This window comes from Euwallacea similis, chromosome 26 (assembly GCF_039881205.1).
Source record: "Euwallacea similis isolate ESF13 chromosome 26, ESF131.1, whole genome shotgun sequence".
Taxonomy (NCBI): domain Eukaryota; kingdom Metazoa; phylum Arthropoda; class Insecta; order Coleoptera; family Curculionidae; genus Euwallacea; species Euwallacea similis.
In genome coordinates, this window is record NC_089634.1 from 1,248,928 (window position 1) to 1,266,060 (window position 17,133).

Here is a 17,133-nt window from a genome sequence, read left to right on the forward strand (position 1 = left end):
CTCTTCGCCCTGCAAGACAATCCTACTTCCTTTTCCATTCAACCGCTCGAGTGGAGCATTTCCAAATAATTTTTCCCTACTTTTTTTGATTATTTATGTACAGATGTTAGTGTTTTTGTCACGAGGGCAGAAAGACCCCTGACCTTTTTCTCGGGAAATACAGATTTTTCTGTAAAATGTTTAATGGTTTTCTATTGCACCACCTTGAGCCAGTCCACCTGCAAACCTATCTGCAATACGTGACATTTTCACTTATACATGACAACACAAACGAATTTTTACACATAATAAACTCAATGACCTCCCCCAACAACGAATCCGGCAGGAAGCGAAAAATGCCAGAAACTTCCGTTTCTTCCTACAACACGTTGGACGGTGGTTGCTCTGAAGGTGAGCGACAGGACATGAGCGAACGTACGAAAGTGCAGCGTCTGGGACTGAAGTCTCGGAGTAGTAGATCACCGAAAAGTAGAAGCACTAAAGACGCAAGCAAAAGATCCAAAAGTTCGAATAGTTCGTTCTCATCAGATGAAGAAATTGAGAAGTGTCCCATATGCCTCAGGAAGTTGGAGTCGCAGACCCTGAGCGTTACTGATACGTGTAATCACCATATTTTCTGCCTCGATTGTCTGCAAGAGTGGTCAAAGACTAGGAAAACTTGTCCGGTTGACCGCATTGAATATAAGGCTATTTTGGTGCTGGACTCGCGGGGAAAAGTGAAGGAGAAATTGCCTATTAAGCCATTAGCTTCTAGTGGTAGGTTTACTTGACTGCATCATTTAGATTCATAGCACGTATGACTCTACAGAGAGCTCGAATTTTTTGACCATCTTCTGCGAAGTATGCGGCCTCTTCCATAGCCAGCATGCCATGGTGATTTGCGATGGCTGCAACTTGGGGTTTCATCTCTTCTGCTTGATACCGCCCATGGACAGCCGCCCTTCAGGAGTGTGGCTGTGCGACGACTGTTGGGACTACTACAACTACTGAATGTATCTTTACCAAAATATATACAAAATTTTTGAGGATTTTACTGAGGGGGCCTTATTTCAAGGCGAATCAAGCCAGTCGCAGATGTGACACACAATAACGAAAATCACGAGTGTTTTCTTACAACGAGATATCAGGCCGAAGAGGCTAAAAAGAATAATGGTTGTTAATTTCTATTGCGTTTTCTTATACTTTGGGAACGTGCCGAGAAAAGAGATTAAAAAAAAAATTTTTGGCCCTTTGCTCTCAGTGGCTCTTTTCTTTTCGATATATGGAAACCCAATTAATCCGCGTTATGCCGTGCGGCTCTAAATTGTCCTCCCCTGTTAACTTTTTAACATTTTTTTAAAATTCGAAAGTAACATTAAATAAGACAAAAAATTATAATTTTTTACGTTTGTTTATTTCTTAAATGTTGCTTACGTCACCGATACCACAAAATGGTCGATTTTTTAAAATTGAAACATGAGTCAAGTGACACCGCAAATTAAAGGTTTTTCAAAACTACATTCAATGGTGAATTGCGAATCAACATCTATCGATTAGTTTTCAAGAAAAACAACTATAAATTTTATAAAATATTCAATACAAATTCAGTTAAATAGCACGTAAACAATGAAAAAACTTCTTTGTTAATAGGAAATTGGTTTGTTTTTGATTTTGTGCTCACACACAGTCTTTAATTATTATTATTTATTCATTTATTCTTTTTTAATGTTTTTTTTTAATCAAAGACAGATTGAGAGCACAAAATCGAAAACAAACCAATTTCCTGTCAACAAACAAGTTTTTCCATTAATTTCGTATTGTTCAACTGAGTTTATATTGAATTTTTCACCAAATTTATAGCTGTTTTTCTCAAAAACAAATTCATAGATTTTGAATCGCAATACATCATTGGATGCAGTTTTGAAATACCTTTAATTTGAGGTGCCACTTAACCCATTCAATTTAAAATAATCGGCCAATTTGCCCTACCGGAGACTTAAGCAACATTTAGAAAAATGAACAAAAATCAAAAGAAAATATTTTTTGTCCTGTGTGATGTTACTTTTGAATTAAAAAAAAAAATGTAAAAAACTTAACCAGGGTGGGTGGGGGGTCGAGGTAATTTAGAGCTGCAAGGTAATTACATACACACTGTTCTATGTACATCAAGCAGGATCGGTGTATGAATAATTTAAGGGACGTCCTTACTTCTGACTATACTGGGGACTTCAAACAAGACCAGAGATATGCAAATTAATAAATCTTAGATCTTACTTTGAGCCGTCTCGAACCTGTATTCGGTTTGGCGATGGTTTATCTGCATATAAATGGAGTTCGGACACTCGAGGCCTCTTCTCGCATTGTGGGGAGCCCCTCAAAGAAAGAATCCGAGGCCATTTTTCCGTTTGTCCTCGTGTCAATCCAATTTGCTTGAGGATAATTGAACTGTACGGGCGAGGAAGAGGTGATGAATTCGTTTGGTTGCTAATATAAATTTTTTACGGCTTTGTATCCATATAGGTGCGATATAGGATACGGCCAAAAAGCCGAAATGTCTTGATCTGCAATTGCCATTTTGCGCACCTGGATTTGGCCCGGAAATGGCCCCATATGCGGAAATTGGAATTTTACATGGGAGAGGGTTTTATTTGTTTTTTAATAAATCAGACACATGTGGTTTTTATATGGCGTCGTCGGATTAGGCCTCTGGTTTTATTATTCTATTATGTCCTCCCGGTTCCTTAAATGCTGATGTGCTCGGTCTCAGGCAACTGCCTATAAAAAAATCCTCACATAAGGGGCTCCTGTACATGTCTAAACGGTATTTCAAATGATATCGGAGCATATTGAGAATGTCTTAATATCTCAATCTGCAGGGTGACTCACAAATAGCAACGTAAAATTAAACGTCTTATTCCTCCTCGTATAATCACTCAGCACTGTTTAACGAGACGCCATAAAACCCCTTAAAACTCATCAAAGAGTAGGAGGTTTAATTTTAGTTACCGTTTATTAATCATCTTGTATGCAGGGTGTCCGACAATAACGTTGAAATATTTTAGGAGGTGATTCTATAGATTAAAATAATAAAAAAAGTTCTTGTAGATATACCCCGAAAATTGCTTCTTAAAGGGGTTAGAACCTCTTAAAAAGGGAACTCTGAAGATGGCTTTTTGCAATATTTTCGAAACAGTTTGCACCAAAATGATGAAATTCAGGATAATGTAATAAGTTGGAACGGGAAAACTTTTTTTGTTAATAATTTTAGATCTCATTCAGGGGCGTCACATATAAGGGGCCTATTTTGTGAATGTTACCCTAACTTTTTTGTTTATCTCATTTCCTAATTTTTGAAATCAAATTACTGAATTTTTAAGTAAAAAAGGTCCTCTTATTGCATCTTGTTGGGACTTGTCTTTCAGAAAAATAGGAATTTTTTTGAAGCACTGCATTATTACACATGGACATCGAAATGCATCACAATAAACATAATAGGCATCCTTGTAATAGAATTATTTTTTAATTAACCAGCAATAACCAGAGTAATATTATTAAGGATTTATTACTTATTCATAACAAACGTTGAAAATGGCCTCCGTTGATTTCAATTAATCCTCCGATTCTTTCCTTCATAGATTTCATCATGCATTGGTTCATAAAATCCCACTTTTTTGAAAAAAGATATACCTTAACGGGATAAAATAAAATAACCTTTTTTACCTAGAAATATTTGAGATTTGGTAAGATTTCAATAATCAATAAGGGCCACAAATAAAAAGTTAAGGCATAATTTACGTAGGAGACACCCTGTATCTGACGTCCCTGACTAAAATGTGCCATTATTAACACAGAAAAAAGTTTTCCCAATCCAACTTATTACAGTATACCGAATTTAATCATTTTAATGCAAACCGTTTCGAAAATATTGCGAAAATTCAGAGTTCCCCTTTAGAGGGGTTCTAGCCCCTTCAAGAAGCAATTTTCAGGGTATGTCTACCAAAACTTTTTTTATTATTTTAATGTCTAGAATCGCCTCGCAAAATATTTCAACATTATTTTCGAACACCTTGTATGTATGAAATTATCACTGACTGAGTAATCCATTTAACATCCATAATAATAATTGAAATGACTCCTTGATTAAAGGTTTTTTATTTACCGTCATAATTTAATCATCTACTTTTTTTGTAAAAAGGAACTAGACGGAAACTTACTCAAAGTGGCATCAACAAATTCCTCGAGTTTAATAAAAAGTTAAATAGATTTTGCGAGAACTCCGTCTACGCGTGGTTTAGAAAGACTTATTCCTAGTTTGCAGTTGCACAGAAAACTACAAATTCAATATCCTTAGAGCAACTTATCTTTTAATTTATCAGTAGACTTAAGGAGACATAAAACACTGAAAAATGTTGGTAAATGGAGGAATATGAAGTTGAGAGATGTCGATGGAAGAAATTGAGTATTCCTTTGAATGTGGAAAAACAATCTCCTATTTCGCGAAATTCTCTCTGAAAACCACTCAGTTGGATTCTTCAAATGAATTTTTAAAGTACCCTGGGGGAATGGCACGGTAACGAAGTGTGAACTGAATTTTTCAGAAGTTTAACGCAAGTGTCGAAATTTTATTGAGAGATCATAAGAAGCTGCAAAAATCTTCAGAAGTAGTGATGTTAACTCGAAATTCTACAAAAACTGGAAAAAGATTTAATCCTTCTTAGGAAGTCTCTGGAGGCGTCAATTCTAAATTTTAAAAATTTACTGAAAATTTCAAAACGTTGGAAGTTCTCTCGTTCCATATTTCTGAAGCCAGTGGTGCACTTGCATGCTTTCTCATTAGAACTTCCACAAACTCATGTTTTTCGAATTACTGGGAACTTTATGTCTTTTATAGTCAGTGGCGGATGTAGAGGTCAGTGGATTCGCCATACAGCACCAAATTGCCTGGTTGTATGTCGACCGTACGACTTCCTAATGAATCCCGAGGGAACTTCGAGATTTAAAAATATTCTTTCTAGGTTTCATTTTTGTTCGTTCCTTAGGCTTCCGTGGGAAATTGGAAAGCTCATAAAAAGCGACATGACTGTAGAATTGTGGAATGTAAATAAAATTGCCTAACGCAGTGCCATTTTCATTTAGTCGCAGGTATCTATACTACTTACCATAAAAATTGCAACAACTACAATTAATGCATTAAATTGAACCAAAATTGTTATACGTATTTAATTGTAGTTATAGTACGATTAATCAGATTTTACATATAACGCCGTATATTACATACAGGAAGTTTAAAACCAATATCGCACTTTCGACGTATTGCAAACGTACTTTTTCAGGAAGGTAATGCACGGCCACATATTGGTCGTATAACTATGGCTTATCTATAACGTCGCAATGTTAATGTGCTCCTGTGGCCTCCATGTTTTCCTGATCTTTCCCCCATAGAACACGTATGGGACGTGACAGAGAGAAGAGTTACCACACTGGAGAACCCATGCCGTACTTTAGCAGAGTTACGAAATGCAATTCAAGCTGCCCGGGATACACTACCTCAAGAGGAAATTGGCCATTTGCTTAGAAGCATGCCCAGACGAGTTTCTGAGGGTGTAAATTCACAAGGTGGTTATACACATTATCTGAATTTTAAAGACTTTCTGGACTTCAGTTCGCTCGTAAGTTACGGCATTTATTTTGTATAGTGTTGTCAATATATTTACAAAGTTTCATCAAAATACGCGCATTATTTCTAGGTGTTGCAATTTTTATGAGAAGTAGTATATAATAACTGCTCTTCCAGGATGTTTTCATACTAGTAAATATTTTTCTTTAATGCGGCACCACTGGCGTCAACTATGTCTTTAACCTGAACTTACCGAAGATGTTTATGTTAATAAATCACATGTTCTTCATAAAAAAAAGTTAAACAGGTTTTCAAGCCAAAGAACGTGTCACTCACGCTTAGGACTAATAAAATTCGTTTCTCCTGCCTTCTTCCCTGCTGCTAAACGTCTCTTGGGGATCCATAGGTACGTGACCTCGGTCTTAGGGAAATATATAAAGAATAAATTTTTCGATTAGCTACCCAGTGAAACGGGGGGTGAAACAGCTAAACCCGATCTGATTAAACAATAATAAAGTTGATTGAAACTAATGATGGGCTGGTTCATTGTCAGTCGAAGCGCGGCCTTATCGCATTTTCAGGACGTGCTAGGAAAAACGTCGGGCGATCGGCGGTGGGGCCCCTCTTCGAAAATGCGAATTCAATTTCGCATTAGCCGGTCCTGCAGGAACTTTTAAGTTATTTACGTAGTTGTACACGGAGGCCATTTGTCTATGTCAGGCGCGTCGCGGCGCTGAAAAACTCACCCCTTTTGGACTCCCCCAGGTCAAAAAGTTCGTAATTCGATTTAAATTAATTTCCTCCTTTCTGGTGACTCTTACAAGTTGTCTGTTTCTGCAAAGGGGCCTGCAGGCCTGCTCGACGACGGAGACGTTAATATTTTACGATTCAGGGTTGAGGAAAAGTGAAAGTATGACACCGGCAAAGGTACAAGTTTTACAATTGCAATAAAAAGAAAATAAAAAGGAGGAGCAGCGAAATAAGTTGAATAATAAGACGTGCTACAGGTGATGGACGAGTGGGGGTTTTACGTTCGGTTTATGTCACAAGAGAGCTGGATCTTAAGCAATGGGCGACGAGATTAGGGCTTTCAAAATTTCAAATTGCATCAGAATCGAAGGAATCGCGCAACATAAAAGTTTTATGGGTGTCAGCTATCAAACATTCAGAAAGAAAAACACATCCAGTCTAAATGCATGTCTTGGGGATCAGACAAGCAAAGATATCTTGAGATGACCAACAGCATGAAAATGAGCATCTTCACAGATATAAAAAAACATTGGAACTCGAGAACTCGAATGAATATCAACACTTTTCTAATTGAGAACGATGAACTCTCGCCATTTCGGATTTAGCAATAGCGATTCTTTATCATTTTTTATTGCGTCGTACAGAGCTTTCCGGACTCCCCACAATCGTCCCTTTGTAAAGCCACCATCAGGGACCTCATTAGCGAAAAATTCATTACTGTTTGAAAGTTTTTCAAAATTGAGACCCATAATTTCTGTGCTAGCTTCTGCTATCTGTTGTGGAATTAAGAGGTTCCCATCGAAACAATTCAGATCTGACCGACTTTCGCGTCTTTCGTGGCCTTAAATCCATCTATCGTGGACTAAGGAGGAGAATTCAACTACTACGTTGAACAAGGCATAAAATTTATTTCATAAATCTTGAAGAAAACCAATTTGCCGTTGAAAACTAATTTGGCTCAACATTGCCTAACTCTTACGTTTCCTGCGATGCAATGTTATCGTTGACACATAAGTTCTTGAGAACGGTTTACTTTAGGATAATTTCGGTATATTTTCCACAAACACTCAGTATAGACCACCGCAGCAATTCTGAAATTTCGAACATTAATCGCATCTCCGTACATTTTATTAAGGAATTAAGCCGAGGCAACGTTTGGAGGCGTCGTAAAAAGGCGAGAAAACACTTTTTAATCGCCCAATATTCCTCGCATTTTCGTTTTACTATCAATAGAAAGACCATTCCGCGGTTGTAACCGAAGTTTTAGTAGGGCTCGAAGAATTTCACTTGTCTTCGGCTTCACTGCTCGCATTTAAAGACAAGTTTTTGCCCCATTCGCGAACTAATTGTGGTACTTTAGCGGTATTGTCTCCGCCAATTTGTCAAGGTATTGTAAGTTGGAACGTGCTTTAGTCGCAGTCATTTAAGTTACAGTAGGTGATATTTCAGGGGGAAAAGTACCCTGTCGACATAAGTTAAGCCAATAGTTTGCTGACGCCAAAAAATGCAATATCTCCGAGCGGAGCGACATGGCAAGTTCTTAGAGAGAGCCCAAGGAAATTTACATAAAACTAACATAATTTAGGGAGAAGAATGCTTTCAATATCCCTCAAGCCTTTCGTGCATTTCATAAAGTAAAAATAATGGCGTCGGCAGGCTGACGGGAATACGGGATCGCGACTGTTTTATATTCAGTGCGGGCCCGTCATTCCGAAGATGATCAAAGTTAAGCAGAAATTTCCGTGTCCTTAAGATGAGATTATCAACTCCGCACAGGTTGACTGTAATCCGTATTGTCAACACTCCCGAGCAAATTTGATGAGTTTTGGTTATACCGAAACTGCACGCAGCTGGAATATGTTATGAGATATGCATGGGTGTCACTTTCCGTCTATTTTGCCGCCCTGAAAAGGCCTACAATATTAAGATTAAAAACTCCATCTGATGAGATTTTATGCGTGGATTTAACGGAGAGACGAATTGCAGTAGGTAATCCAAAACTTATTAGGACGAGTAGTAAAGTGCTCTTTTGGTAATTAAAGTGGGTTCTCCTGTTGCAAACGGCTCGCATTTCCATAATAATGCGAGACAACGAATCTGCTATTATCATCATATTACACTGCAATATATTGCATTTTCGGCTTCATGAATAAATTACCTCATGGGGTCATCCATTAACAAACTATTATACGTACGGTAATGTTGAAATTATTATTATCGGCGAACTTGTTTTAAATAACCTAATTAATTTTGAATCACTTAGCTTATGCTCAACAGACAATGATAATACACATTCTCTACCTAAATGGCTGAGGAGAACAAAGAAGGAACAGTAACTCTTTAGCTCGAGCCCCATCAAATTAGTGAGCTAAGTCCAACGGGGTTTTAGGCGAAATAAGGTGAATTTTTGGCGGGTATTCGCCGGAACGTAATGAATCTTTATCACCTCGGAAAACCGTATCCTTTTTCCCCTTCGCGGCCGAAATTGCTTTTTGGAAGATTTGTGCACGCACCCGGAAACGGCCCCGGAAAATTCCCTAATTTAAGACACAGAAGTTGTATTGCAGACCCGTTTTGTCCCTTATTTTCCATATTGGGGGTTGTGTTGCGTTATTAATTTCGTGTAGCTTTAGGTAATAAAACAGCGCAAACCAAAACTCTTCGCACTCCAGCCGCTTAGTAACTAAGTTTGCTTTTATTTCTCCCTTAATGTCCCCCCACGGTCGTTTCGGCCGAGAGGCAATAAAAATTAGACGAAAAGCCCTTGCGAGTTATCTTAAATGCCTCTCTATACGATAATTCGTTTATTGCAAATGGACAACCATTATCGTTTCGACCGGTTTGCAATTTCTTGATGAGCAGGATAGGCCCACGAGGTGAAATTGCCAACTTAAACTGACCAAAAGTTAATCCAATTTGCTGATTTTAGGGTTTTAAGGACAAGACGAAACCTAATTTGCTGATCCGCGAGCTCAATTGGGTTTCCTGCTAATTGAATAAAACGTCTTTGGGCTAGGAAGAGTGGCATTAGATAATTTGATTCAGAAACGGTTATGAGCTTTAAAAGGATGTTAGAGGTTGATTTCCCTAGGATTTTAAAAATGTGCAGGAAAATTTCTAATTAGAAATTTTCTCTTATAGCATTTCTGAACAAAATGGTGAATGTCACTTTTTAAGTTTTAATTGTTATAATTAATTTCCTTCATTTCGATGTAAATCTAGATTGAGATACTTCTAGAATTTGCATTAACGAGATTTTACTAATAAAATTCGACCCTTAAAACTTCTGAATCATCATTTATCCTGCCGTCTACCTTCAATAAGTGGTACTTTCAAACGAGGCCATTATTATGAATATTGCCGAAAACAAGAAACCAATAAATCACCCGGGAAGCGGTAGTAAGTCTATTTTAATTCGGAATAAGTCTTTAGTGGGGTAAACAAGCAGTCGCTTTCCGACGAGACGGTCCATAAATCTTTTCTTAGGAACACAATGGATCTTGCCTACATATCCATAACCGGAATAGAAAACAATGTTGCGGGGGCCCCTTCGGCCAATGTTCTCCATTGTATCCCGAAGAGCCCGCATAAATAGGCCATAATATTCAATGATTTATCTTCTAGTGCCAATCACCCTGAAATCAGGTGTTTAGTTTAACGCTTGTAGTTGTCCTCATTGTAAAACTACTTAAAGGAGAAAAGCCGATAACACTATTCTTCTTCTATGAATAGGGGTGGTTTACTAAGGGATTGGGCCTGATGGGATGTCAAAGATAATGTGTTTCTACCTGCGATCATTCAATAGGCACGAGCCACAGCAAGCTAATTTCCTTTATTGAACCATTGTCCTCGGTAGTGTATAACTAATATAAATAAACAAAGTTAAATATGTAAATCGATAATTCAAATTGCGCGCCGCGATGTATATGTTCACTTGTTTGGCGTAATGGCCGTGGTGTCATACGCCCGCGCACGGTCACGTGGGCACGGCCGACCGCGACCGAATCGCTTTCGGCCTGATGTTAGCGGGCTAGCTGTCAGCTGCTTGCTTTGTGCGACGTTTGCTTGCTTAGTAAACTTTAGTTTTTTCATAATTTTAATTTGTTTACGTGTCCCGCTACAATGCACAGTGCGAACTAAACGTCGTCGCAGTGTTTCCGCGTGCTCCCCGCTATTTCCGGTAAGTACAAAGCCCTAATTTCTACATCTCGTCTAGGTTAAGATTCGATCCGACCATGTCTGACGCGGAGGTTATCCACCCCGTTCGATAATCGTATGGGCGCACTCTAAATGATTAATAATGCTGAAATATCGTTGCTCTGTCAGTGTTTCGAAAGAAATATGGGGAATTTTGGGGATTTGGGTAGTTTAATTAGGAAAATATTGGGTATGATTCTCTTTTGGGGACTCGGGTGGGCGAAAATGGCCGATCGCTTGCGAACGGCATGCCGGATCCGCGGTTGCTATGGGGACCGTGATTTGTTGATGTTGATCGACGGCCATGTTTCATGTTTCTAGTCATACCGGGGATTATTAAATAATACTTAGTTGTTTCAAATAAAGTAAAAAATAATTATTTTGAGTATAACAACATTAGGCAACTAAATGGACACAGGGTGTTGCTTTTTTTGTTAAAAAAATTGCAAGATAAAATATATAATAAAGTCACAATATGCTGTTAATTGCTAGACCTATCACCTATCTCCGGGTCAAGTCACAAGTATTTTTTCAAAATCGTTTATATATCCGATTGTTATATCCAGATTATTCCATAACTTAGTGTTTGTCTCTCAATTCCTGAGTAATTAATAATCTCAGTTTAGAAATCTCAAATCTTAATTGCTATCATTAATATACTTGTTCATTAAATAACTGTTACCCTCTTTGCTAAAGCTAAATGATATGAACATACATAGTACATATATAATATATCTATGTACAGATGTATTTTTAGATTAAAAAAGTTTATAAAACTATTAAAAATTTACTTGGAGAGGATACATTTCATTAAATTAAGTATCTTTATATTTCTTACTGCTACTGCGGTGATCGATTGTTTAATTGAATTAAATTTATTTTTGTTGTGGCGGAAAATACATGTGGAAGAGAGTACATGCTTTGTGTTTAATGTTTTTCCGTCTTTTTTCATAAATTCACCAGAAGCAGTCTGATTATAAGGAAGCACTTTATATATATTATAAGTACCTATGGTAAAAGTGGATCAGATTATAGGATTGTAGGTTTTTGCAATTATAGAAAGAAAATATATTAGTAAAATTGCATATTATGCTCTAGGAAATGATTTTTAATCCAGTATCCGTATCCTGATGTAATTGCCCAATAGTGAAATGTTGTAGGTGCATTATCCTATCGATTCGAAATTATTAATTAATCGCTTGATTTGCTTCATGTTTCATATTTAATAATAATTAAAGTTGCCATTAAAAGGCTGCTGTAGTGGACCAGAACAGTGAAATCCTCTAGTTTAATAGTACTTACTGGCAAGTTATAAGTTGCATTAATGTAAAACATAATATTGTTTAGATAATATAACAGATAAATCCCCCTTCTTTATAATAATTGAAAGGTTTTTAAATTTTCAAATTTAAACAACTGTATTTCACGTGTTAGATACATGCATTTACATTTTACCGAGCATTTAACAATAATATAGACCGATGTCTACATGGAATTCGGATCAGGCACATACATTAAATAAAACGTCAAATAAATACAAATAACAGGGGATTTGATGTAATAATTAATATAATCAAGTCGATACCCGAAACACGTGAACTGGGATTTGCCTGGGGGGTGGTGTCGGTTATCCAAAAAAAAAATTGACCGAATTTATGATTTGCAGAGCATAAAATAACGGGAGGTTTTATTGCGTGGATATATTTGTTTTGTAAAAAACTAAATGATATAGACCAATGGTTGAGAGTTAGCATCACACAGACAGAGTGGCTGATAACTCATTGCCGTCACGCATCGCGAAATTACACTCCAAATTCCCCCACGTAAGGTAACGAGAAACACCTCCGCACCTTTATCAGCATAAATTCCTGCGACTTTGCCCTGCTGCCAAGACAGGATACGCGACTCCGTATAAGGTAATTTAAATTAAGGCCCCCCGAGTAGCACCTTCTCCTTCGTTGCAGCGGCGCCGCCATCTTCCCTCTCGAAAATAAACAACGAAAACTGAGATGCACCTCCATTATGGACGCAATCAGTGGCAAACAGGAAAATCCCTTAAGAATATATTCGTTTGATAAAGTGATGGGTGAGTTGAAGCTTTAGTATGGAGCTTTGAGTTAATTCTGTGAAGACTTGAGAAGCAGGTTTTCGTTATTTTTAATTGTCAGAGCCAGGAGTGAAGAACACTGCAATAGATGAATGTTTATGTAGGTTGCGTTTAGATCTAGGTCGCACTCGAAGAGAGTCCTGTTGGTGGTGGTGGTAATATGAATCTTCGGGTTCGTCCTATAAAAAAACTTCAAATATAGCAATTTTTAGTTCAATCATGTTGTTGACAGATTTAAGCAGATGAAACTTCGCATCTTAGAGGCCAAATCAAATTAATTAAAATCTTAATAATCTTCAAAAACACGAAATTTGGTATTGGTAGCGGGAATTGAAACTTTCGATAGTGGTTCTGACAGTCAATGCTTCTGATATAGGAATTTTTGGTTACTTGTGTCTTGTGGTACATGCTCTCGGTCTAAAAGCCAGTGCGCGAAAATTAACCGGCTTAAAACGTAATTTATGAATCGTTTCTCCTTTCGGTTTATGCCCAATTTGGCGTTGCAAGTGTAACTAGACTCATTATGCTCTTTAAATAATATCCTCGTTCCGGGCGGTTCTGGCGTTGAAATAAGAACGAGATAGCTCTAATTAGGTTTCTCTATCTCATCCGAATTACTCTTGGGAATTTTAAAAGTGAACTTCGAGATGCCGCGGAGATTCTTGATAATGCCTCGCTCTCTGACAGTTTTTAATGTGCAATGTCATGACGAATCAACCAAAGCAATATCCAATTAGATTGCCGCAGATAACGAGATGTCTCCCTTCACGTATTATTTGTTTCTGTCGGCTCGTACTTTGTCAATTTTGACGCGATATAGAAACACTTTTCAAATAATTGGATTGGTGTTTGCTCTAGTGATAGTGGTAACGCCGAAAATCAGCAAGAATTTCAATATTCCACAAGATCGTATCGCGTTCATTCATCATTATAGTGTTCGCCTTATTCGCGGACAAAACGAGGATAGCATCGTGTTATTATCCCGGACGAACGGTTACATTGTGGACGCAACAATGACGCAGGAACATCGGCCCCAAAGTCCGCAAGATTTATGGTAAATAATTTTCCGTAATTACACTTATGGCAGTCCGACCAGTTGTCCGTTTTACGTTTAAACCAACGCCCGGAACTTGGGTTTGATGTATTGTTTTCGCACCCCCAATCATCCATCCCTCGGCTCACTCATTAAACATGTGTTTTCTTTGATTTGATGTAGCTTTATAACAATTGGACGGAATGAACGATTTTTAAATGATGAATTTGAAATTATTTCTTGTAATTTTGTCGAATTTAACCAACAAAACCAAAACCCTGTATATTCAGAAATAATATTTTTGAGCGTTCGTTATGGCTACGAACGAAGTAAAAAATTGCAAAATGGAAATTAGCAAGCGAACCCGCTTTGCGGTCATTTCATTGATTGTAATAAAAGATAGGACAAAAACGAAATCGAGAAGGAGGCAAACAGAAACAACTACTTTGAGGACTAAGAACTTCACCAACATTGAACTACATTGTTTGCTTGACCCGGGCAGGCGCTCTACCTAGGGTTTAATTTAATTTAATGCAACTCAAAAAATTTAAATAAATGGAATTAACGCTTTAAAATCTACAAAAATGTTTATTATTATTTATTATTACTTGTTTATCACCGATTACAACGTAAAATGGTTGTTTTAAAATAAAACTTTATAGCAATTATATGCTCATAAAATGATATCTATGAGTGCGCTTGTTATTAATGGTCATAAATTTAAAATGCATAATTTTATGCCACGAGTGGAATTTTCTAACACGAATCACATCAAATATTTCTTAATGATTTCAGTATATGACGCTTTTCCGGTTTTGCTGTAGGATGAAGAAAATCATAAGAAAATAGCATACATTTGAACATATTGAAGTTGCGCCTTGTATTTCTAGAACTGCAGCACCTATTGTTATTACTGCGCGCTCCCATTTGTTAACTGAGTTATGACATGAAGGTACCTGCTTTCATTATGCAACTAGTTGTGAAATGAATTCCGTTAATGCTCCGATTTTAATTAAGAAAGTTGTCACTTTATCTGTCAGAAAAAAAGAGAAGAGATTCTCTGAACATTAAAATAAGTATAAGCAGGAGGGTGTGGCTCAGAATAATTTAAAAGTTTAACACTATATTAATATCTATTCATACTCGGGAAAGCGCACTTTCCCGCATTTGCGAATATGCACGCGAAAAACTTTGCGTATTTTTCCGTATATTAGAAATCCGTGCCTGGAAATATACTCGACTCATATCTTTAATCTAATCTATTATATCAATACGTAATTATAGGTCTGATATGTTTCTATAGAATTATTTATGTGATCGGATTTTAGCATGATTTTTTTTGGTTTACTTCCCGTTTTTAATCATTATTACTTAATGCAGGTAATAATATATGTTTACGCCCCTTTTAAGTCTTTCGTTCGTCGCCATTTTAGTGAATTCTAGAAGAAGTCGAAAATGACCCGATTTATGGCGCGGCAGAACAAAAGTTGCCCCCATAAACCAGAAACTTCCCCAGTAATCCGACTTTATGCGGAAAATACACGCGACCGGATAACGAAGCCTCGGTTTTTTAAATTCATAATAACTTTGAAAACGTAATTTTGGCCCTTTATATTATTACGCTTTTCTGAACGTATCACTGTCTGCGTATTTCATACTTAGAGCTGGAAGTTTTTCTTATTTCGCTCGACGGCGAAGGGAAAATTTTGGAATTTGAATAATCGCGATTGTGCATTTGGGGCTGCAGTGAACAGGTCATCTTCCGGTGACTCGGTTTAACTCAGATTACAATACAAACAGATGGCGGCCTTTCCTGGAAATGCTGCCTTTGAGTATCATCGATATAAAAATCGAGTAAAAGAACCAGAGGGGACCGGTTTGGACGAGACCAGTTTGCGAAACCAAATACGAGTTCGGGGGGCAATACTCTCGTTCCATCTTAAAAGGTTTCTCGTCACATATTATAAATAAATACATAAGCGAAATCTTTAATTCATCGGGCTACACAAATAGGGGCGTCGCGACGTCTGGACGCTCTGAACGGCCTCAGCTGCGTCTCGAGTATTCGGGCAATTTAAGGTGAGCGCGCACTTATAAATCAAGTGTGCTAATTATTGTTGCAAGTTGGGGGACAAATCGGGAAAAAAGCGATGTTTAATAAAGTAGCTGACTAACACAGCGATCGCTACCAAATTTATTCCATAGCATATCACCCTAATCCGACGCACACGGGGGGATTTAATTTTTAACACATGTCGGGAATCGTCGACCATAAATTGTTGTCAGGACCAGCGAAACGGTCATTTATTTAAAAGGCTTTTATTGCAAAAGCGGAGGATAATGTAGCCGCAAAAGTGTCGCCGATAATTCAACATCTTTTCGAGAGGAACCGGTTTTTCCCGTCAACCATCGGCATGTCGAATTTTTTCGTGAGATGAATCACTTTCCAGTCTTGCCATGCACGAAAATCGTTTTTCCCACAAAGTTACGCCAATGCACCGATGCCGATTTACCTTCTCTCATATAATAGATAGATAGAATCAAATGTCTTTTTAGCGACTGACCTTTTGACGATGAGATTTACTGCCAGTTTATAATGCGATGGCCGCGATTTGCTCAAAAGGTGATGGCTTGTGCTTGATCATTGTGATCGGACTTACAAAGGATTCGTTTCTTATTACTATAAAGCCTTGTCGATGTCGATTTAACAATGCAAGCGAGCCACTCGTTTAGATGTGGACAGGCCTAATTTCGCACACATGGTCAAGCTACGTTTGTTAGCAAACGGTCAAAAGATATGTTTATTTCCGGAATATTTTCGAAGGAATTTCAATGTACTTTGAACAAACAAACTAAAAATCTACGAGCAGTTGGGTTTCAAAGTATCAACGATAATGTTCTTATAAATGCCTGCTATACAATCGGTCAGGGTCCCTGATGCACAATTGAATACACTGTCAGATTCTACATGCCACAGTGGCATAATATATATGAAAAATGCAAATAAAGTAAAAAAGCATTCTTTCGCAGTTTCTACCTTGGAAAATTTTCAAAAATTAATTAACAAATTGTTTAAAATTTGAAAAATTTTAAATATTCAAAATTTTTAGTTACAAAAAAATTCATTTAAAAATGTTTTTAAATTCACGATTATTGGTATGCTGTTAATGTTGGTGTTCATAGATTCCAGATATTAGATTGGTTTTGACAGTTTTGACACCTTATTTTGAATCCATTGTCGGTGATGACCGTTCTACTCCGCAGACTTGTGCTATTAGACTCATCGATTTTTTAATTGATTTTAATAGTCTGAAGACAATTACTAATCATTCAGAAATCAGCTTTTGGATCTACGCTGGGAAATGTTCACTGGGGATGATGTTAATGTATTATATTACTAATGTGTTAACGTGCAACAATGGTGATGTTCTGGATTTTCCTTTGGATTGC

General features: G+C 37.3%; 2 protein-coding genes across 11 annotated transcripts in view; both read left to right on the forward strand.

Annotated features, from left to right (window-relative positions):
• Window positions 1-223: 223 nt before the first annotated feature.
• LOC136417046 (PHD and RING finger domain-containing protein 1-like) lies at window positions 224-1,021 on the forward strand. The gene is made up of 2 exons (XM_066402538.1): window positions 224-756; window positions 809-1,021. Exons 1-2 carry the CDS (start codon window positions 297-299, stop codon window positions 988-990), a joined length of 642 nt encoding a protein of 213 aa, XP_066258635.1. The 5' UTR covers window positions 224-296; the 3' UTR covers window positions 991-1,021.
• A 9,325-nt stretch (window positions 1,022-10,346) lies between these two features.
• The window catches only part of LOC136416982 (muscleblind-like protein 1), a 125,315-nt gene continuing 118,528 nt past the window's right edge, over window positions 10,347-17,133 (forward strand). For 3 of the 10 annotated variants that reach the window (XM_066402432.1, XM_066402438.1, XM_066402444.1), the window contains exon 1: window positions 10,348-10,526. The gene's annotated coding sequence lies outside the window, so the exon portion shown is untranslated. Of the gene's footprint in view, window positions 10,527-13,572; window positions 13,705-17,133 lie in introns of those variants that run through there. The other 7 variants (XM_066402436.1, XM_066402441.1, XM_066402442.1 and 4 more) reach the window with 5 other exon arrangements.